General features: G+C 49.1%; 1 protein-coding gene across 1 annotated transcript in view; it reads right to left on the bottom strand.

Moving 5' to 3' along the window:
- The window catches only part of SNED1 (sushi, nidogen and EGF like domains 1), a 104,731-nt gene extending 84,623 nt beyond the window's left edge, over window positions 1-20,108 (bottom strand). Inside the window, exon 1 of the mRNA XM_072618790.1 lies at window positions 19,582-20,108. Coding sequence (XP_072474891.1) covers window positions 19,582-19,779 — 198 coding nt within the window. The 5' untranslated portion in view covers window positions 19,780-20,108. The remainder of the gene's footprint in view (window positions 1-19,581) is intronic.
- Between the last annotated feature and the right edge of the window lie 2,795 nt (window positions 20,109-22,903).

Genomic DNA, 22,903 nt, shown 5'->3' with positions numbered 1-22,903 from the left:
GGATACCCTTGAGCTTGTCAACATCATAAAATATGTCATCCTGAACTGGAGACAGTAGCCCAGGTATGGCCTGACCAAGGCAGAAGAGAGCAGCGCCATCTTCTCCCATGTCCTGGACAGCATACTTCCTCTTTGAATGAAGTCTGCACTTGCCTTTTTGGTTGCCATATTACTGTTGAGTGGTATTGACTGCACATTCCAGTAAAATCCTCAGCACCTCTTTTTGGGAGAGCATGGCATTAGAGGCACAGGGTGGCACAGTGGAGAGAGCACTAGGGCTGTGGGTTCAAATTCTGTTTCTGATCCTTAAACCCTAGTCAATTCACTTAACCTGTCAAAACTCAGTTTCCCTGAGATGGATCCCGTGGACTCTGAGGCTCCTTTCTCCACAGCCTTGGGCTGCCCAGTTTTCACTGACACCTGCTGACAAGTTGAATTTTTATGGATGCTGATCTTGTGTCAGAGGACGTTAGATTTCTCTCCCTGCTCACTTCTCTCTCCTTTCTATCTCCTCCTTCTCCTCCCTCTTTTTCACCACACACGTCATGCAATATTTGGGCACAAAATGAAGAGTTTTTGAAACTGAAAAATAGGATAAAGAGAATAAGATCTCAGCAGTAAAACCTTAGGAAGAAATACTGAAATAAGTGGCAACCAGGGCTAGCCGACGGGGCCATCACTCAGTTGATTTTACTGTGATCAAAATTAAATTTCAAAGAAATTGCCAAACCCCAGGATACCCAGAGGGAGCTTCAGAGGCTACCATGCCAAGAATGGTCTGTTGAGCAGGTGAGGAGAGGAGGTTTGGTGCAGTGAGAACAGAAAGTCCAGAGTCCGATGGCCTTGGGTTCCCATCCCACATGCATTTCTGTCTATGAAATGGAGGCGCTGAACTAGATGCCCTCGAGGCTGCTTCCATTTGTCGGGCTGTCGTTTTCGTTTAGCCAATAAGGAGGCTTCCTCTGACTTCTGTTAGGAAGTTGAGGGGCCTTCTGTTGGCGCCCACCCCAGGCCTTCCTCATCGCAGCATCGGGGCTTTTGGAGGATCTTCTCATTCTTCGCTCTTGGTTGTCTTTCTAAGGACCTGACCAAGAAGATCACGTGCCTTTTTTTGTTCATTCTCTTCTCTTCATTGCCAAAAATAAAACAATAAAAATTCCCTGTTCCCCAAGGTGTTTGAAGAATTTGGTTTTTAAAAGTGCATGACCTGCTGGATTGTTTCTTTTTCAGTGAAGGGAGGGCCTGGGGAGATTTTGGAGTAATTAAGATTCCTCCTTACAACTGCCTTTGGGGCTTGGGGGCCTTTGGTCAGCACGGGTAAAGGGTAAAGCGTAGGGAGGAAATGCAGATCCAAGGCCTAGGGTTCCCTTCTGCCAGGGACTGTAAGTCCCAGAGCCCCACCAATAATGTAGGGAGGAGTCAACAGAACCAGCAGCGACTCCAAGAAGAGCAGCGGGGAGGAGCAGTCTAGCAAGGAAGAGTTTCCGGAGCCTGGAGCAGGCCCCCAAACTAAAAATCCTCCTCTTCTTTAAAGAATCCTCTGGCCTCATTAGACTTTGAAGATTCACTGGAGCCATGTTGAATTTAAGAGGTGTTAGAAGCTAATCAGAGGGATATTTTCCTTAGTTCCCTCTGGGGAAGGCTTGCCCCCTCACCTCTTCCTCAGCCCCTCTGTGCCCATCTCTACATCTGAACAGAAGGTCTGCTGTCACTGGAATGGCTTGTGCCATGAGGTGGTCAGCAGATGGATGTGTTAACATTCTGAGGGACTCCTGCACCACAACGAGGAGAGGAAGACAAACTGGAATGAGATCAGAGAAGGCCCAAGAGAATGACCAGAGGAATAAAGAGAGGATTCATGAAGGAAGATGAAAGGAATGAAATGTGTATTACTTGGCTGCGTGACAAGTTCAGGGGTGGGGATGCAGGATCGGAGGTTGGAGCAGGCACAGGATGAAGCGGGGAGGGCACAAGAGACAGAAAAATCCAGGGAGACGTAGAGAGAGACAATCAGAGTGACTGAGGCAGAGAGATAGAGAAAGACAGAGGCAGAAAGATGGAAAGACACAGGCAGAGGAGCTAATGAGGCCAAGGGGCACAAGTTAGGCAAGGTCAGAGGTGGGTAACCAGAAGGAACGCGTCTGCCCACCTTGCTCTTATCTCCTTCTCTGACAGAAGCGATAGAGAGTGATACCCTGACCTGGGTGGGGTGACAATCACACGTCTCCAGCAACAGAAAAGGAAGGACTTTCTGCTTAAAAGGGAGTAGGCCTATATTTCTATCAAAGATTGTTTTGCCCTGTCTAGAACTAGGACCTGTTTCTGGAGGAAGCCAAGTAGTATGTCGGAGATCACATTTGAACTCAAGTGCATTGGCTCCAAAATGTACACCAAATGTGCCAAATGATGGCTTTCCCTATTGGCCCCCACCTACAACTGACCAGATCTGTGCAGAAGTCTTGGCTAGGCAACACACACACACACACACACACACCCTCACTTTTAAGATATTTCAAAGAGGAGAATTTCAAAAACTGGAAAAAGTCACCAAAAGAGGTTTGTTTGGGTTTTTTTTGCATGCTTAGAAAAAGGACAAAGAAGACATTAGCAAGCCCTGAACCAATGTTTACTATTTTTTAAGAGTGAAGTGGAGAGAGATGGCCTGGAGCCAGGAAAATCCTGGTTCAAGCCCTGCCTGGGACAGAGGAGAGAGCTGTGCAACTCCATGCCTCATTTCTGTTGGGATGCTACCTGCCACATGGCTGGACAGTGCTGACAAGAACCTCCAGGCTTATTTTTCCCCCTGAAGCAGATCATGGAAGAGGCCAGCATTTCTCATCAGATGCAGAGACCTGTTGGGAAATGGGACAGAAGTAAGAGAGGAAGGGGTATCTCTCCCTCCATGGTGACTTTTGGAGTTAGTACGACTCAGGTAAAGGGCGATGACCCATGTCCTGTCTGATTCTGGGGCTTGCTGGAGTCATGTTAGGAGAGTGCCATAAAAAAATGAATATAGTCATCTAAGTTGTTCTCATTCCATTTAACAAGCATTTATTAAGCATCTGCTACATGCAAAGGTGAGGGCAGGGGCATCATCTGATCAATCCAGGAGTTCTGATGAAGCCTTTACCGTGCATCAGGTACTATGATCAGGGTAGTGACTACAAAGCCCAAAGAGAAGCAGCTCTGCTCTGAGGGAGCTGGAGCTTACCTTCTGATCAGGGAACTGTGTATGCCAGAGGCATCTCTAAGGCTAACTTTGGAGGGGAAGACCCTGGCAGCCTGAATAGGGAGAGAGAAAGGAGACTCACTGCTGGATGAAGCTGGTTTTGATGTTGGAATTCTCTCCTTCCCCAGATGGTCCTGTGCTGACTTGTTTCATGTTGTATCCCTCAAGTAGACTGTGGAGACTGATTTCATTTTGTCCTCGAACACTCAGTGCCTAGCACAGTGTCCTGCACATTTGGGGGGAGGGGGTGGGCGGGATCTGTGATTGCACTGAAATGGGGGCTTATTCCCCACTTGCTGGTCTGCAGTGTAAAGGCTTACAGAGTTGGCTGGAGTAGGGAGAAGTTAGTTGACTTGCCCAGGGTCATCCTGCCAGCTTGGAGCAAAGGGATCCCTGACTCTGGGGGTGACTGTCTGTGCACTAAGCCACATCTTCTTTCATGACTTCAAGCATCTCGAGGCTCATTTCTGACTTAAACTCTAGAGCCCTAAATGTCTCATCCTCTTGGTCTGGGCCTCTCCTCCTTCCTAGGTTTGCAGCTCTTGGCTGCTGACTCTGGTTCTGCTCAGCCCCAGCCTGTCCTCTCCCACTCCACAGCGCCTTTCTTTCTCCCAGAACAGGAATCTGGGGGCAGCTTAATTCCTGCAGAGTTCCCTAATCTGAGCACCCTGGTTCCAGTGTGTGTGTGTGTGTGTGTGTGTGTGTGTGTGTGTGTGTGTGTGTGTGTGTGTGTGTGTGTGTGTGTGTGTTCGCGCATGCGTGCACAGGTGCTAGTATGTGCAAAATTTCTCATTCTACCTACAGACCTTCCTTAGAGAGATAGTCTCCCACCTCCTGATCTCAGAAGGTGCTGCCAAGAAACTGTTCTCTCTTCTTGGCCTGTTGGGTTGAATTGGAGGAGGGAATCTTGTTAGTGTCTGCCTACTGGACCCTGGCAAAGGGGCCCAGCCAGGATGAAAATTGGAGGGAGAGCCATAGCCTGAAGCTTGAAGGATCAGTGAGTCACTCTGTAGCACTGGGGCAGGAAACCCACTCTTTACTGGGTCTTCAGAGGCAGCACCAATCCTATATATTGTCTGGTCCAGCCCATACCTTTCTGGAAGCAGTCAAGTGGATGACAGAGGGCTGGACAGATGATTTGTTATGGGATCAGATAGATTCAATAAATAGAGGATAGACAGACAGATGGATAGATAGACATAGGTAAGACAGAAAGATGGATAGACAGAAGGAAGAATGGACAGATTAGATAGAAAGATGAACAGACTGACGGACGGATACTTTAGCTAGAAAATGGACGGATGGGTGGGTAGGTAGATAAGTAGGTCAAGATTAGATAAGGGGAGAGAACACTGATTAAACCCTTCTGATGAGCAGGTCACTGTGCTAAGCAACAAACACAAAATAGAGAAACTGAGACAGTCTGAGGAAGTCCCTCTGTGGAAGCTCACATTCTCATGGGGGAAGACAACACATAAAAAGGGAGAGGGGAAGCAGCCTGGGGGATGGATTCTGGCAAACCCGAGCCTCAGTTTCCTCATCTGGCTGGAATCCATGGACTTGTGAGTCTGTGATCTCACTTTGCCCGCAAGAATAACAAGAGACTTGATGAGACCCTTTGCTCCAGCCCCGCTCCCCTCCCCACGCTGGCCATTCAGCCCACTGGAGTTACCAGGTGGTGTCACGGGTAGAGAGCTGGCCTCAGTCAGTGAGAATTCAGGTTCTGTCTCCAAGGATTGTTGGGGGGGTTTTCTTAGTACAGGACAGATTGCTCAGGCAATCGTAGGCACTTAATAAATGTTTGTTGATTGACTGACTGATGAAATATTCCATTCATGATAAATTAGGAGAAAAAATCCTGCTTCAGAAAGAAAGTTTTGGCTTTCTCTCTATGACCACAAAAATAGACCCTTGATGTCCAGACCCCAGTGGGGGTTTCCCCTTAAAACTGGCCGGGTTTGATGGCCACATCTCATTTTTTCAGTTTCCCTCAGCACAATGCCTTCTGCTGTACACAATAGGTGGTTAGTAAATAACAGAAATTTTAGGGGTGGAAGAGAGCACAGTGGTCTTCCAGTTGAACCCATGGCCAAAAACATTTCTGTTAGTAACATTACTTGCAAATGGCTGCCTAGCCTTTGCCTGAGGACTTCTACTGAGAGAGAACCCTCTTTGCCCACCCTTCTCCTCCTCTCTACCCATACACCCATTTCATTGAACAACTCCAACTGTCAGGAAATTATTCCTGCCCTCAAGACTAAGCTGTTCTCAGGGAAAGGTCCGTTGACAAGTATGTTAGTGATGGTATGTATAAGCAAAGAGCTTCTTTTTTCCATCTCAGGGTACTGGGGGATCATGGACTGAAATGGAGTAGTCTTTCTGTGAGCCTAAAAATGGACTATTTGGAGATATTTAAAACATGGGTAGGTAGATAGGTAGATGTTTATCAGAGGTGCTGTAGCATGAATTCAGAATCTTGAAGGCTACAATCTCCTTTTCCAGAATTGGGGGTTGAATGATAGGTTGACTTCTCCAGAATTAAGGGGCAGGGGCTTTAACTCCTTATTCCTCCTGGTGGCTGAAGGCTTTCTTTCCAGAATAATGTTAGTGATAAGAAGCTTAACCCTTTGTCTCCTGAAGAGCATTTAAAGCAAATTCTCCTTTCTAGGAACTAAAAATTGAAATCCTTAGATCTTGGGAAGAAAAATATGTTGGAGGGAAAATCTGTGGAAAGTAGGAGAGAGTGCTCACTGCTTTGGACAGGAAGGAAGATCTTGCCTCTTTCTGTACAAACAGTGAGGAAGCATCTTAACATCACAGGGAAAGACACCAGACCCCAGGCATTTTAGGAGGAATGTTAGCCCTGTTCCTGAGCAGAGCTCAGGGGAGAATTTGAGCACTTGCAGTCCACAGAACCACAGACATGAAGGGACCTAGTGACCATTTAGAATAACCCATGCCTGACAAAGAATGTCCTGTGTACCTACCAAGTGGCCAGCCAGCTTTTGTGAAAACCCTAGAGGGGAGAGGATCCTGCACCTCCTGAGGCAGCCCCTTTTCTGGGAAGGCAGCTCCCACCCTTTGAAAGCTCCTTCTGAGATGACTAAAACTGCCTGCCTATAATGTCCACCCATTGCTCTTGGTTCTGCTCTCTGGGCAGAGGTGTCTTCCACTCCTACCTCATCATCCAAGGTATTTCACCAAAACTTGTTGCATTGAATTGTACTGATAAATGGCAGCCTTTTTTTTTTTTCCGCATGTTTCAAGTGGTTTGGTTGTTGTCCTTCATTTTCGAAGAGGATCAAAATGATATTACTATGATAAAGTAAAGTTTCACTGTGTCTGCCTGTCGCTGATCAGACCAATATGAGCTCGGAATGCTCTGCCACAGGTTGGGCACAGATAGTCCATATGCATTTTTGGGGTGGATACTCCAAATTTGTGCATCCTGCATTTACTTTGTGCTGTCTCAATTCTGCTTTGCTCAGAGCAGAGCACCCTTTCTGATGTGGGCATGCCATGCTGAGCGGTCCTGTGCCAGTGTCTCCCATGTTGCACAGTCAAATCCAAAGTTCTTGAGAGAGACCTTGAGAGTGTCCTTGTATTATTTCTTCTGACCACCATGTGATTGCCTGCCCCATGTGAGTTCTCCATAGAATAGTCTTTTTGGCCAGCGTACATTTGGTATTCAAATAACATGGCCAGCCCATCAGAGTTGCGCTCTCTGAAGCATAGTTTGAATACTTGGTAGTTCAACTCGAGCAAGGATTTCAGTGTCTGGTACCTGATCCTGCCAGGTGATCCTCAGAATCTTCCTAAGACAGTTCAAATGGAAGCAGTTCAGTTTCCTGGTCTGGCACTGGTAGAATGTCCATGTTTCACAAGCATATAACAATGAAGTCAGCATAACAGCTCTGTAGACCTTCAATTTGGTAGTCAGTCTAATCCCTCTTCTCTCCCAACCTTTCTTCAGAGCCTCCCAAACACTGAGCTAGCTCTGGCAATGAGTGCATCAACCTCATTGTCAATGTGTACATCCCTGGAAAGTACACTACCAAGGTCAGTGAACTTATCCACAGCCTTCAAAACTTCTCCATTTGTTGTAACAGATGGTTCCACATATGGATGGTGTGGTAGTGGCTGATGGAGCACCTGTGTTTTTTGGTGTTAATTATTAGGCCAAAATTAGCATAGGCAGCAGAGAATTGATCCATACTTTGTTTCATCTCAGCTTCAGAGGCTGCATTGAGTGCACAGTCATCTGCAAACAGAAAATCATGTACCAACACTCCCGCCACTTTGGTCTTGGCTTGTAGTCTTTTCAAACTGAAAAACTTGCCATCAGTATGGTAGTTGGTCTTGATGCCATGTTCATCCTTGTTGAAATCATTTGACAACATGACTGAAAACATCATGCTAAAAAGCATGAGAGCAAGCACACAGCCCTGTTTCTCTCCACTGGTGATTGGGAAGGCACGAGAGCTTTGTCCATTGTCCAGAACTCGGGCAAACATGCCATCATGAAATTGACATGCAATACTGATGAAGAATTTCGGGCAGCCAAATTTTGACATAATTTTCCATAAGAACTCATGACTAACAGTGTCAAAGGCCTTGGTCAGATCTACAAACGTTGCATATAGACATCTGTTCTGCTCTTGGCTTTTCTCCTGGAGTTGTCAGGCAGCAAACACCATATCGACGGTTCCTCAGCCCTTTCTGAAGCCACGCTGGCTCTCAGGTATGTGACCATCTTCCAGGTGAAGGATCAACCTGTTAAGGAGGACTCTAGCAAGAATTTTTCCAATAATGACTAAGAGAGAGACTCCTCTGTGATTGTTGCAGGACAGTCTATTCCCTTTACCTTTATAGAGATGGACAATGGAGGCATCCTTGAACTCCTGGGGGAAAACCTCTTGCCATATAACCTGGAAAATTTCAGTTATTTGAAGTAGCATGACATCAGATTCTAGGGCCACAGTCAGGGGAGAGACAGTTGTTCAAGGAGGAGGGTAGGGGCAGGCAGCTGCTCATGGCTGGCTGGTCTGTTTCTGAAGTTCTCAGCTATTTATAGAGCATCAATGAGTCCTTCTAACTTGGTGAATCCAGATATTTGACAGGGAGGTGTGAGAACTGGACCCTAGGTGATTGTGACCAAGTGAAAAGAAGGGTTTGAGTGATTGGTTTCCATGGCTCTGTGGAAGTGGAGAGAGCAGGTATTTCAAGTCAGCATATGAGACAGTGACCATCAGGGCAGTTGGAAAGCCCCAGAGAAGCAGCCTGTACCTGCTGGAGGTAGGGAGGCTAGAAGAGGCTGAAATGCGCCTCTGGCAGTCTGCAGGTTGGAGTTTCCACTCATGCAGAGAGATCACCACTTCAGGGGCAATGAGAAAGCCCTGGCAGATGCAAAATTATTTTATTTTTGCTTTTTTGAGACCCCAGTAGTGTTTTCATGGTAAAAAGGAACACTCTGGGAGAGGTCAGTAGACCCAGCATGTGAATATGAGATTTGGTGTGGAGTGGTGATGGGGAGAGAGCTGGTGTGAAGATCACAGCATTTCTGAAAAGCAGTTGGTTTCAAGGGTCTTTTAATATCTGATGTTTCCTAACATATAACTGTGAGTCATAGAATAATACATAGCATCTGTAGTATTGAACTTGAAGACTGTCCAAAGGGCAGACTGAGCAGGTGGGAGGAAGCTGGCTATAGCACAGGGACAGGGAATTCATAGGAAAAGTGTTTTAAGGGAAGTGGTCAGTAAAAGGGAGAACCAGAAAGAAGATGGGCTGGTCAGTGAGCAAGAAAGAGGAAGGGATGACCATTGACCAGTCTACATGGTCCCTTGGTATCCATATAATATAACAGAACTGGAGGGAGGCTCACTGCTTGTGGGGAAGGGAATTGAAATGGGACTGCCATCCTTGGGGTCTTTAGTAAACAGAACATTTGTCATTAAACAAATTCAGGACATTGGGCAATCTTGGAAAAAAGGTCCAAACATTTTTCTGGAGCTGAACTTTCTGAATTTCAGTGACACCATCTGTTCCGATATTTTTTGGACCTCTTGGAAAAGACATTTTCTTCTCCAATTCATAGGATTGTAGGGTTCTAGACCTTGAAATGAAAGGATCATTGAGTCAGTCCCTTCTTCCACAGATGGGGACCTGAGGCCCGGAGAGATGAAAGGGCTTGGTCAGTGTTTCACAGTGAGAGTGGTACTGATGCCTTATTAGGTGCAAACACTTCTAGTCTATTGAATCAATCAATGAAACCATTAAACTAAGCCTAGTTAATCCAGTTGGACAGTAGAGTTCTTTAAGTCATCAGATGCAAGGAAAGATACTTCATAGGACGTATCTCAGACCTGGGTGAGGAGATGCAGTTGTGCGTGCCCAGTTGGGGGTGAAATATAGATAGAATAGGTAGAACCAAGACTGTGAGAGGTGGCTTAGTCAAGTGAGTGCCTGAGAAGGGACAGCTAGTGGTGGAGAGGAGGTAAGAGCTTCTGCCTCTTTGCTCCCCTTTGACTACAGGAAAACTTAATAAACTTTGAAAGGTCTGGAAGATGGGGTCTTCCCACTGGCATCCCAGCAGTGACTGAAAGAAGCATCCTCACTTTGAGCCAAGGGAGAACTAGATCCCCAAGGAGAAGATGCTTTGGGAGACTTCAAGGATTACAGCAGAGAGCTGAACTATGTCCATTTCTGTTGAGGGCTGCCATCTTCCCAGTCCCAGATTCTCAATCTTGGAGCCATCTTTGACTGTCCACCCCGGTCCCTGTCTGTCTCACCTCTGTGTCCCATCAATGGCCAAGTCTTGTTGATTTCCCATCTCTTTTTCCACATTGAACCAGATGCCCTGGGAGGTCACTTTTCCCTCTAGAGCTGGGATCCTTTGATCCTTCTTTCTGTTCCCACAGTTACTGTATCCAGACCCCTAGCAGCCCCTGCCCTCAGTGGTCTTCTGGCTTTCAGTCTCTCCTCTGCCCCATAAAGTTGCTCGTGGCATGTCCCTGCTCATGTTCTCTCAGTGACTGATTCCTCAGCTCAGCATGTCAGACCGTCTGTGATCTGACCTCTTCTTTGCCCACCTACCACTCCCCATTACTGCTGCCACCCCTGCCATGTCAGGCATCACCTTCTCTTCTCCACTTCTGAGAATTCTTGTCTTTGAGTTGATGCTCAGGTGTCACCTGTTGTATGAAGTCTTCTCTGACTCCCCAGTGCTCTCCCACCTCTGTTTTCCTGATGCTATAATATTTGGGTGCATGTTGTACCTGTGCAGGCTCCTGAGGGGTGGGTGGACAGGGCAGGGCAGACTGCTTCATTTGTGCCTCTGCATTCTCATGCCTTTGGTAGACTTGGTGCTTAGTAGGATGTGTGTTTATAGAGCCTAAGCTTCTTGAGAGCAAAGATAAGTTTTATCTTGGTTTCCTTAGAACCTAGTGAAGCAGCTGGCACACAGTAGGTGCTTAATAAATGCAGTCACTTGGTTGAATTGAACTGATTTGAAGATGCATTTAACATTCAGAACTAGAGATCCTGAGTCTCATCCCAGTCATGACTCTTCAGACCTACGAAAGCTTTTTATTGGAATCCTTATGGGAGAGGTCCTTCTGCAGCTCAGCCCAGCCTCCTTTGGGAGGTCATCAAAGTGACGAGGCTTGGGTTAGGTAAGTGACTGGTCTAACCTGGAGTTCCTGTATGTGCCCAAGGCTCCATCATGTCACCCTCTCATGCCAGGCCTCCATCCATGCAGGCTCTAGAAGACAGACAGCATCCAGGCAGACCTGGCCCAGAGCAGAGAATCACCATAGGAGGGAGGATGAGAAGGACAATCTCGTGAGACATGAAGCTTGTGACATGACTTAAGAACAAGATGGGGCAGGTGGATGGCACAGGCCACCTAGCGCAGGATATGGAATCAGGAAGACCTGAGTTCAGATCCAACATCAGACACTTATGAGCTATGTGACCCTGGGCAAGTCACTTAGCCCTATTTGCCTCAGTTTTCTCATCTGTAAAATGAGGACAATAATGACACCTATTTCCCAGGGTTATCAAATGAGATAATAATTGTGAAGTACTTGGCACAGTACCTGGCATATAGTAAATGCTACGTTAATGTTAACTATTATTATCGTTATCATCATCACGAATGACTTTGGCCAGGTGAGCATAAGCTCCTTGAGGGCAGGGAGGAAGCCAGAATGCCCAAAGGATCTATGAAGAACTCTTGATATGGAAACTCCCTCCCCCAGTACAACAGACCACAAGCTCTCACTGCCATAGTGGACAAGTCTTGAGGCTGAGAGAGAAAAGTCACTTACCCAGGGACACTCGGCTAGTAAATGTCAGAGAGGGGAGTTGAACCCAGGTCTTTCCTGACTCCTGGCCCAGCTCTCTGCACTGTGGTGGACTCTCTTGATGCATGGCAATCGTTTGTTAAATTTATTGTGTCGTGCCAGTTCATGGAACCAAAGACCCTAGAGCCTTGTCTGTCCCCCCAGTACAGTCTCCGTACCCTAAACGCTGCTGACCAGCTATAGTATGCGTGTGTCTGACATGTGTAATCACCTACAAGCCCAGCTCAGCTTCCTCCCCTCCTCCCCAACACCTGGAACCCTCACATGAGGTTTTACTTTCTAAGCTCATCTGGAAGAAATCCGGAGCAAGTTGGAATTCCACAGTCTCACACCCTGTGGTCCAGCCTGGGTGCCACTTGGCTGCCAGGGTCAAAGGTCAGGGCCTCTTCCTCCAGGGTGGAGAGGAGAGCCCCCCATGGGGACCTCCCATTCGTTCTCTGTCTCTGCCACTTTGTGGTTATGTTCTAGTTCTTCTTTGTAGCTTCCTCCCCATGGGCTTCTTTCTCATCTTGTTTCAATCAACCACATTTAATGACCCACTCTTCATTTCCCAGGCCCCCCTAGGACACCTGCTGGAAATAGGCAGAAAGACCCCAGAGAAAAATCCCCATTTCCATTGACCCAGCTGCCATCTTGTGGCATCCTAAGTCAGCCTCCCAGATAGGCCCAAAGACCTGTCTGGGCCATGGGATGAGCCAAGGCTGGGCAGAGGCCCTGAGGGGTCAGTGGTCAGGAGTACAGTGCACGGCCAAGTTGGGAAGGGAAGTCAGAGGAGGTGGTAGGGCAGGGCTGGGGCCAGGGCTAGGAACCGGGGCGGGCTTCCATTAAAATACTAACAACCTTAGTCTATTAATTTACAAAGGGCCATAGACTTGGATGGACAAGTGATACTGCACATTTTCACTGCTGAGGATGTTCATTTTAGGGCACCAGTCACAGATGGAAAGAGTTATGGGTCTGAGGACTCAGCTGTAGAACAGGCAGGGACCTGATAGGCCAAACCCCTGTTTACAGAAGAGGAAACTGAGGCAAGCAGGGCCAGGGGATGATCTAGCCCAGGTCACCAAGATGACAGCAATGCCTGAGGGAAGATTCCAATCCAGGTCTTTCTGGTCCCAAGCTGTCCCCGGTGCCAGCCTGTCCCTGGCGGGGACTTGCTCATGGGCACACGTGTAGAAAGAGGCAGGACTGCAATCCAGGTCCTCTAACCTCGCAGTTCTTGCTCTGGCTCCTGCTTAGGAAGGGCCCCCCCTTCTTCCCTCCTCTCCCCCTTTGCTGACATTCCAGATCCTGCCACAGGAGCCCCAGTTAAAATATCAATCTCTCCAGGAGAAGCAAACAGTTCATCTTATTAGTCATTCACACCTCCTGGCGAGTGAGCTCATTGGGCCCTTCTTGAGAGCATGGTTGGCCAGGGGGCAGGAGGAGGGCCAGGGTGGGGGAGGGGAAGGGACCCTATGCTTCTTCAGGGGTAGGAGGGCTCTTGGAGGAGAGGAGCAGCCTAAGCTATGGCCTGTCCTGTCCCTAACACAAATGCTTTGGAGCTCCCACCTCTCCCCTCCACGACCTCCCACTAACCCCCACCGCTCACCCCATCACCAGGTCTATGGTAGGGGTGGGGGTGTATGTGTGCTTGTACATTTTTTCCAGCAAATCTGTGATTTCATTTGTGGGGACCCGCAGACTCTCTGGACCTCAACAGTTGACTGCACTTATTAGGGAGTCTTTTTTGCTTAGTAAGACATTCCAGAGCTCATGTCCCAAGGACACAGCATCCAGACCCAGCAGCAATCCACTGGGACGATACTATGGAGGACAATCTTGGTATTTTCTATACACACATGCAACACAGCAAAGCATCAACATGGGCCGAGGCGCACACACAGGTTGTGAAGATGCCATGGGTTATTGAACCTCTCAATGCCCCCAGGTAAATCTCTAAGAGAAGGTGCCAGCCTGAATTGGTAGAAGGAACGTCCTCCCTCAGGAATTCACTATACTAATGAAACCCCACATCCAGACCTTACCTCTATCTCGGGTCATATGAGGGTTATGTGACCCTGGGCAAGTCACTCAACCTCAGAAAAGCCTTTAAGGACATATGTGATAGAGAAGGGGCTGATCTGTTTTGATAGAGGGAGGGGGCTCACTCTTACTAGTGAAATCACTGAACCAGTCCCTCCCCCTAACCCTATACCATGGGGTGTATATACAGCATGTGCTATCTATCTATCTATCTATCTATCTATCTATCTATCTATCTATCTATCTATCTATCTATCTATCTATCTATCTGTCTGTCTGTCTGTCTGTCTGTCTGTCTGTCTGTCTGTCTGTCTGTCTGTCTGTCTGTCTATCCGTCCATCCGTCCGTCTGATCGTCCATCTGTCCATCTATTCATCTGTCTGGCTATCCATCGGGTACCTGTTTGTTTTATTGTCTGTCCATCTGTTTATCTATCCATCCATCTATTTACCAGTCTTTCCATCCATCCATCCATCCATCCATCCATCCATCCATCCATCCATCTATCCATTCAGCTTTCCAGCTATCCATCTACCTATCTGTTATCATCTGTCCATCTATCCATCCATCTACCAGTCTTTCCATCTATTCAATCATCCACCCATCCATCCATCGATTCATCTATCCATCCATCCATCCAGTTATCTATCATCAAGTAAGTATATCATCAGTAAGTATTTTTCAATTGTTAACTATACATCAGACTTGCCAGATGCTGTTTATGGTAATAAGAGTATACTCATATATATATAGGTGCATTTATATACATAAATGGTGAGGGACCTGGGATCTTAAAAGCATGGGGAGCTCCTGACATGACTCTGCTCAGACTGTGAGCTCCAGAGCAGGCACTGTTGGGTTTTTGCCTTTCTTTGCATCTTCAGAGTTTATAGCCCAGTGCCTTGTACAGAGTAGGTGCTTAATAAATGCACAAAATTTGGGCTGCCTTGACTCCACCAACACCTCTCATAACTACATGTGAGATGCCCGAGGCACTTAAGGTCATAGGAACATGATTTGCACATGGAATAGACCTTAGAAGTCACTTAGTCCATTCCTCCCTCAGGTTCTAAGGATCCCCTGATGCCAAAGCCCATCCCTTTACCACCAGTGTCTCTTGGAGCACCAAGATCCTGGGGTATCACTGTGGCTATAAGGCATGAAATGAGAAGGGTAAGTGATTACCGAGCATAGCACAACTGGTGAGTGCCATAGTCAGGACTTGAACTAAGATCTTCCTGGCCCCAAACCTGGTGCTCTGACCACTGGCTCTTGGTGGGTGTGCTAATCTGCCCCCTATGTGCTCACCATACACGAATTCACTCACACACACAGCACTCACCCTTTCTTGGATGTGTCCCAGACTTTGTCCCAGGGGGTTTTGCCTCCCTCGGTGCAGAACAAGCCCCTCCGCCCTTCTGGTCCCTCTCCATGTTTTCCCAGCACATCCACCCTGCAGACCTCCCTCTCTGCTTCTAACGTCTAAGGCATTGTCCCGCCTCCAGGACAGGGATTAACTCAATTTTTGTATCTTAGTGCTTAGCAGACAGTCAGTGCTTGGTAAGTGGTTTTCTTCATTAATTAGTTAATTAAAAATATTACTCAACTATATCAGGTCATCATACTAGTGTGGTAGGGAATCTCAAATGGCCAAGAGATAGGAGAAGCCTGTGCATCCTGTGCTCAAAGAGAACTCTAACCTGCACAGCTATTGGATTTGCTAGAGTTAGGGAGTGGTTAGAAAGGCTCAGTATGGTACCAAGTATTGCCTTCACCAAAATCTATTAAGTGGCCCTTGTGTGCAATCCACTGTCCTAGAGCTGGGAAGATACAAAACCAAATGGCACATGTCATCCTTGGCCTCATGGAGAAGGGGAGATGCTATGTTCATAAACAGAATAAGGTAAGTACGTAAGAGAAATAAGAATAAAGAATGCTATGAGATCAGATGGAAGACAGCTTGGGTGAGGAGGGATGGAAACCAGAGAAGGCTTCATGGAGTAGGTGGTGTGTGAGCTAAGCCCTAGCCTGAGCTCTGTTCCCCACTCTGGGACATCTGTCATGATGAATACCTCAATTTCTCCATTGACATCAATCCAATTCCTTCATCCTTTTTGCTTTTCCTCCGTAAAGTCTAACTTGGCCACCACTCCCTGCTAATGATTTCAGGAAAGATATCCTGGGGCTCCCATTCTTAAAGGATTTCATTTTCTTCCCCACTGAACAAATAGGAGGCAGAGAGACTATGAGGCTGTCTATATTGGCACGAGGATCTTTTCAAATAAAAACTTGGTTTCAGGAAAAAACTCTTCCTGGGATGTGTTGTGTTAATCCCCAGAATGTCAGTTTCGGCTGAAACCACGTGTTTGGCCAGCAGATATTTCCACTTTAGAAGCGTTTGCTTCGGTTGTTTTGGCAGCCACAGGTATTTTTGGTTGCACTGTTAGGATAGCCAAGCGTTTTCATAATATTTTCACCCATGACTCTCAACAGGAAAGTACCCCCTGGCACAAATGTTTGCAAATATTTGCACAAAATGTTTTGGCTGTTAAGATGGTGCACTCTCGTGGAAAACATTTTCCTGACATAAAACATACGGATGCCTCCTTTTGCTTGGACGGGCTGCTAAGTGGTGGAGCTCCATTGCATTTCCTGACCTTAACCAGGATTATGGTCCAGCTCATCTCCTACTTAGCCATGTCAGAGGGGAGCGCTGGGCAGCATCTCCTCTAACTTGGCATCTTGCCCTCTGGAATCTCGGCTGTCCCCTTCTCCTCAAACTGAGGCATTTTCTGCCAAAACTGGTGCCCATGCTAGGTGGGGGGGAATCTCTCATGAGACCCATGGGAAAAGGAATGGCCAAGTGAACCAAATCATTGAGGAAAGAGAATGCCTTTCTCAGCCCAGTCTCTGAGTCATTTGCAGGATGGGCTTTCATTGGTTGGGGGTGAGGGGAGGGGACAGGAGTGTAGTCTGTTAAGGGCTCCCCCTAGATTTCTATTAGTGTGAAGGGATCAGAGGATGCTCCATCTAGAGTTGGAAGGGACCTTAGAGGTTATTGAATTTACAGATGAGGACACTGAGGCCCATTAAGTGACTTGCCCAATGTCATGCAGCTGTTAGATGCCAGAGTAGAAGTTGATTCCAAGTCTTCCTGGCCCTCTCCACTGTCCATGCTTTTGGGTAGGACAGCACAAATTCCAGTACACTGGCTAGTTCACCCTGCTCAGTTGCTAGACCATCTCCCAATGTCCTTAATGACTTGAGCAAGGGCAGTTTCCAAGCCTCCACTAACCCTCATCAGAGCCATAATAAGGAATTCTTTCACCTGGATTTGCAAGTGGGGTTGAGTAGTGAAATAGAGGACAATAAAAGAGGCAATGACTTGTCACCCAGAAAGTCTCAGCCATCTTCTTGGAGGGCTTGGGAGAGAAGGCAGAGCCCAGGAGAAGGCTGCCCAGGACAGGGGCATCAGGGTTAGGACACCTAACCCTGGTGGTAGCACAAGGCACGGGCTAGCCAAGATTCATAATGGGTGGGGGATGCCAATTTCTGAATTGCCATGGTGTGGAGGGGTGGGGGTAGGAAGCAGACCCTCAGATGGGCAAAAGCTCCAGTAACCTCACCTTAGTTGTACCCCTTGCAAATGAGAGGAAAGTCAAAATAAAGGAAATGAGAGAGGCTGAGAGAGGAGGGGGTGGGACTCCGGGCAATTCAGGTCAATTCCACAAGCATTTATTAACCACCTGCCTTGCTCCAGACATCGAATAAAAAGACAAACATGAGAAACAACCCCTGTTCTCAAGGAGTTTCCATTCTACAGCCTTTGAGCCCTTGGCCGGCAGCTCTGGTCTGATGGGGACTGCGCAGAAACCTCTTCATCAACACTGAGCAAGACTTTGGGGAACTTGTAGTCACAGTCCCCAGGGTCGCTGCCTGCCCTCTGTTTCCTCCCTGTCTTCCTTTCCTCTCTCTCCGACCCCCTCTGTCTGTCTCTCCTGTCCCTCTCCCATGCTGTCTCTCACTTCTCCCAGCCACTCGTGTTGGTGACCTGGGCATCTGCTTACCTGTCCTCTCCCTCATCTCTCCAATATTGCTCCCATCTGGCCCCTCATCTCCATTCTTGCTGCAACCCCTTGAGTCTCGTTCCCCCCCTCCCCCACTGCCTCATCTCACCTGGACTAGGGCTGTAGCTGTCCAGGGGGTCTTCCTAGCTCCACACCATCCCCTTTCCCAGTCATACTGCTTCTCACTCTGGTCATGATGCTCTACTGAGAAAGCCGTCATTTCTCCCCATTGCTAGCTCAGTAAAGTATAAACTTCAAAGCCATTCAGAATCTGGTTCATGCTTCTCTTTCTGGCCTTTTCACGTACACTGCATGTGAGACATGTCTCTAGCAGAGTGGTAAGAGCTGAGATGGGATGAGAGGGAGCCCTACTCTTTATTGTCTGGGTGACCTTGGGGAAATCCTTTCCCCCAGCTGAGTTCCAATCTCCCCCACATGAAAAATGAGGCTAAGATGATCCCTAAGGTCCTTCCTAAAGTCAGTCCACAATCCCTATTGTTCACTCTCCCCTCTTCTCTCTGGGAACTGGTGCTCCTGTCATTCTTCATGCTTGCCCCCTTTCTTTTCCCCAACCTTTCTCTGTTGAAGTCCTTCCTTTTCCTGAAGGACCAACTCAGGCTCAGGATATCTCCTTCCAAGCACCTGGCCTGGCCCTCTCCTCAGGTATCTCACTCTCCCCATTACACTGGAATGTGCCACTTCCCCATGACATCCAAAGCCCCCTGTGTTGATGAGTTGAGATCCCAGGGCCTAGAGCACACAACAGGCTCTTGATGATGGGGATGTTAGATTGGAAGGTGGAAGGGATCTCAGGTCATTCTCCCCTCCCTCTCCCATTTTACAGATGATGGAAAGAAACCCAGAGAACTTTTAAGTGACTTGCCTAAGGTCAGAGGTATAAGCACCAGAGGTAGGATTTAAACCCAGGTCCTCAGATTCCAAAGTCAGTTGGCTCTGCTGTGTTGTCTCCCTTATATGTTGAATTGAATTAACAAAGATAAAGAATTTTTTTTTTTAATGCCGGCTTCTTTCCCAGATTTTTCTCTGCTTTATAACCCCCTCTCTCGCCTTCCTTTACAGTCACAAGAGGGCTTAGGGCAATCAGAGCTGCGGGGAAGAGAAAGAATTATGCCGTCCCTGGACATTCAGGAAAGTCGCCCCCCACCGCCACCCCCCAGATGAAAACCTCCCCCCATGTCAATGGCCTGTGAAAATGAGGTCCAGTTCATGTCCCGAGGGACGGGTCTGCCCCTCCCACACTGGCCTAGAACCCGTTCCAACCTCGGCAGTCCTACCAAGTGGAGGCTGAGAGTAAATGCTCAAGGAGACGACTTGCACCTTCTCCCAAAAGCATCCTCCTAGTTACGCTGGCAGTGACAGCTCGGGGAGGGGTGGGGGAAAGTGGAGACACGTCCCAGCCCCTCTGCCTAGGGCTGTCTTGCCAGTCTCGCCCATCCAAAGGCTAAATTCACACCTGGGAGTTAAAAAAGCCAGAGCCCAGCCTTCTTTCCACTTGCCCTGCCCGGTCCCCTCCTCCCTCATTCCCCAGCGCCTGGCACGTCCCGGTGCCACTCTCTTCCCCGGCTGCCCTTTGCCTCATTCCACCCACTCAGCCCCCTCCGGGAGGACTGGTGGCAGCCGAGCGCTCCCCGCTTCCTCGCCTGGCTCCAGCGGCTCGGAGGAAGACTGTCCTCACCCTACCTTTGGCCTCGGGGCCTCTCTGCCAGATTCCGAAATGCGCCCAACTCGGCCAGCGGCGGCAGGCTGGGGCACGCAGGACCAGGGCATGCCTCCTCAGACGGCTGGCGATGACAGCCCTCCGGGCCGGCTCGAGCGCCCGCCGCCCACCCCCAGCCCCTTCCCCTTCCCCCGAGCAAAGAAAGCGGCTACTTACGTAGAGGCCAGTGTGCTCCGCTCCGAAGAACGGGAACGGGCCAGAGATGGGCAGCAGCCCCGAGCCCCCGTCATCCTGCTTCGGGGTGACAGCGTCCCCCGCCTCCGAGCCGAACGGGTAGAAGTCGGCCAGGGGCACGAGCGCCTGGCCCCAGTTGGCCAGCGCCACCAGCAGCGTCCAGCGGGCCAGGCCACGCATGCTCCCGCAGCCGGCTCACACCTTGGGGCTGCTCTGAGCAAAGCGAACCCAGCCCGCCCTGGGGCAGTGCCCGGCTGACCCGGGGTTGCGGGCACCGACGCCCGCCTGGGCACCCCAAGAGGGGAGAGCTGGCCTTGCGGACAGCCGGGCTGGACTCTGTCCCGCTGCCCCTTTCCCGGTGTCCCTCTCCTTTGAGCAGCCTCCCTTTCTGTCTCCTTCCCTCTCTTCACCCCTTCCCTTTCTATCTCTGCCTCCACCGCACTGGGATCCGCTCACATCCCAATCTCATGTCTGCTCTGCAAACAGCACTAGCCAGGGCGAGGGAAAGAGAGAGACCTCATTCAGAGCGCAGGCCCCGCCCTCCTGGCGACTATTTGAATATTCTGTCCAAGGCCAGCCACTCAGGACCTGGAGGGGGCGGGGCCTAGAAGGGCCTGCTCCAGGCCGGGCTGGGTGGGGCTATGTAAATCCAAGACTGCTTCTTAAAGAGCCTGGGGACGAGAATGCGGAGGGGGAGGGGCGGAGGGGGGGGGGGGGAAGAGGGAAAGAAGGTGAAGGATGAGCAGGAGAAAGGAGAGAAAGAAGGAGGAGGAGGAAGGGGAGAATGAGGAGAGAAAGGGAGGGGGAGGGGGAAGGGATGAGAACGGGGAAGGGGGCCTCTGCCTTTGCTTTCTTTCCTTGTCCCAGGACTGGTCGGGGTGGCCAGTGGGGTTCACTCTTTGGGTAGCTGTAGCCAGGTGGCACATTGAAGGGGCCAGTCTGGCTGCTGCAGAGACCCCAGGCCCCGGCTGGGTAGATAAGAGTTCTCCCTGAGCTTTCCCTGAGCCACTTGTAAAAGACTTGAGGATCAGACCTGCAGATCTCAGTCTTGGCTGCACATGGTGGTGGTGGTGGTGCTGTGTGTGTGTGTGGGGGGGGGGGGGGGGCACCCATGCTAGCACCCGGGTCTTGGCCAGACAGGGAAGGAGGACAGTGCCTCCTGAATGCCCTGTAAAGGGATGCTCTCTGAAGAATGATTTCCCAGCCTTAGAAGCCCCTTGACTTGTTCCCAGAGAATCAGGCACATTGGCACCTCCTCCAGGAAGCTTTAAAAGTGAGGAGAGAGCCGCTGCATGCTTTGTCTAGAGTACAGGAATTATGAAGCAAGAAGCTGGTTTAGAGGAGGAGGGGGTCGATTAGAGATGGCTATTTCCTGATTATCTACTTCTGATTCCTTAGCTGATACCTGCAGAATCGCCCACCAGAGGAGCTCAAGTTGCTGGTTAGAATATAACTTTTGGGTAGTGGAACAACCATGGAAGCCCACCCAACCTCACGGTGGGAGGGGTGTTGCCATTTCGATGGGATTAGAGGGCTCTGCATTTAAACTAAATGTGCTTTCCACCACTCAGTAAAACAGCGGATGGAACACAAGTCCACCAAGGCAAAGGTTTGGAATGAGGAGGAGGTGTCTTTGTCACCGAGTTCAGGAAAAGAAGCAGAAGAGAATTAAAGGGAGATCACAGCTGTGTGAGCTGAGACCCTTGTTGCCCGAGGGAGATGGTTATGAAATGGAACTTAGCTCCAGTAGGGAGACCTGTGTTCACCTGCGGACCTGCCATTCACCTCAAAGAGTGAACATCCCGTGTTGACTTGGTGCTGGGGCTGCTAGTTGGTTTGGAGGATTTCTAGTCATGACAGCAGCTCCCATCACTGCAGCACCAGCATAGGTCCTGTTGTTAGAGAAAAGAGGCAGGGATGCCTTAGTCATGTTCCCAGCACCTTGCCTGTCAGATCCTAAGAGTGGGAATCATAATTTAGAAAAGGAAGGAAATAGCATGTAGGGTTGGAAGGGGTCTAACTCCTTCACTTTACAGATGAGGATACTGAGGCTCCAAAGCTCATGGAAGTGGCCAAGAATGGCAGGACCAGGCATGGCAGCCAGGTCTTTTGGGATCACAGCTCCAATGTGCTCACCAAGGGTCCTGGCTGATGCTGATGCCCCAGGAAGGGGTCACAGGGATGGGGAATGGGACAACAGCCCTCAGATGAAGGTCCTCTCACTCCAGAGGCTTTGCCAGGGATTAGACTTGGGAGAGATGGGGAAATTTTGCCTCCCATCATTTGGTAATGAAGAGGTTAAGGAGGCAAAATCTAATTTTAGACCCTGAGCTGGGGACAGATTCTCACAACTTAACACTGGTCTGCTGCAGGAAGCTCTTGGGGAAAAAAAACCCAACAACAACATTACACATTGAAATCTCCGAAGTGCCTTTAACCCTTTCCTAGGTCCTGTGGGGAGAACCGGTTACCAGCTGCAAAGAGGGAATGTTTGTAGCTGAGTTGGCTTCTTTTTCCTCTACCTGCATAGGCAGATCCTAGGGATATGACCTCCGAAGGAGGCCTCTGGCTGAGACCTGCCGAGGATTCTAAGCTTGGGGGACTCCGATGGCTGGAATCCAGCTTGACAGAAGAGCCTTGCAAGATTTCTGTCCGGAAGCTGAGGTTGTGCAGAGAATCCGACAGCTGTGAGAGAGCGATTGAGCGCAAAGGATTGCTAGGCCCTCTGGTGCCTCCTGGGAGGAGAGCTCACTCACTCAGCCCTGAAAGAAGGAAGCAGTTTTTCAAACTCAAGATGGGCTCTCAGTGAGCTGCAAGCTAGGAATAGAGATCCCCGGGGAACTTCTGTGATGGTTGGTGCTGAGAGACATTTGTTTTGTAGACAGAGATGGCTTATCAAGGCTGGGTTGGAGACCAGGGGTCAAGGTCTACTCCTTTACTTTGTTATTAAGGAAAGACTACGATCACAGATTTAGAGCTGACCTTAGTGGTCATCTACTCCAGCCCCTTTGTTTTACAGAGGAGGAAACTGAGGCTATCCAGAGAGGCTTGGCCAAAGTCAGAGGAAGTTAGTGGTGGAGCCTGGACTCAAAGCCAGATCTGTGCCTCCTGTCCAGTGCACCTTCATTCAAGCTCAGTCAAGTCTCTCTGGAGAGACCAACTACCAGGCCTCCTAGGGAGTGAACAAATGCAGTGCTGGGAGTTGATTTCCAGATGCAGGACTCTTTGCACAGTTGATGACCAGTCTTGGTCTGTAGAGTGCCCCCTAAACCTTACTGAATGCTTCTGATGGGGAAACTTGGGG

Source organism: Notamacropus eugenii, chromosome 6 (assembly GCF_028372415.1).
Source record: "Notamacropus eugenii isolate mMacEug1 chromosome 6, mMacEug1.pri_v2, whole genome shotgun sequence".
Taxonomy (NCBI): domain Eukaryota; kingdom Metazoa; phylum Chordata; class Mammalia; order Diprotodontia; family Macropodidae; genus Notamacropus; species Notamacropus eugenii.
This window is presented reverse-complemented; position numbering and strand designations above follow the sequence as displayed.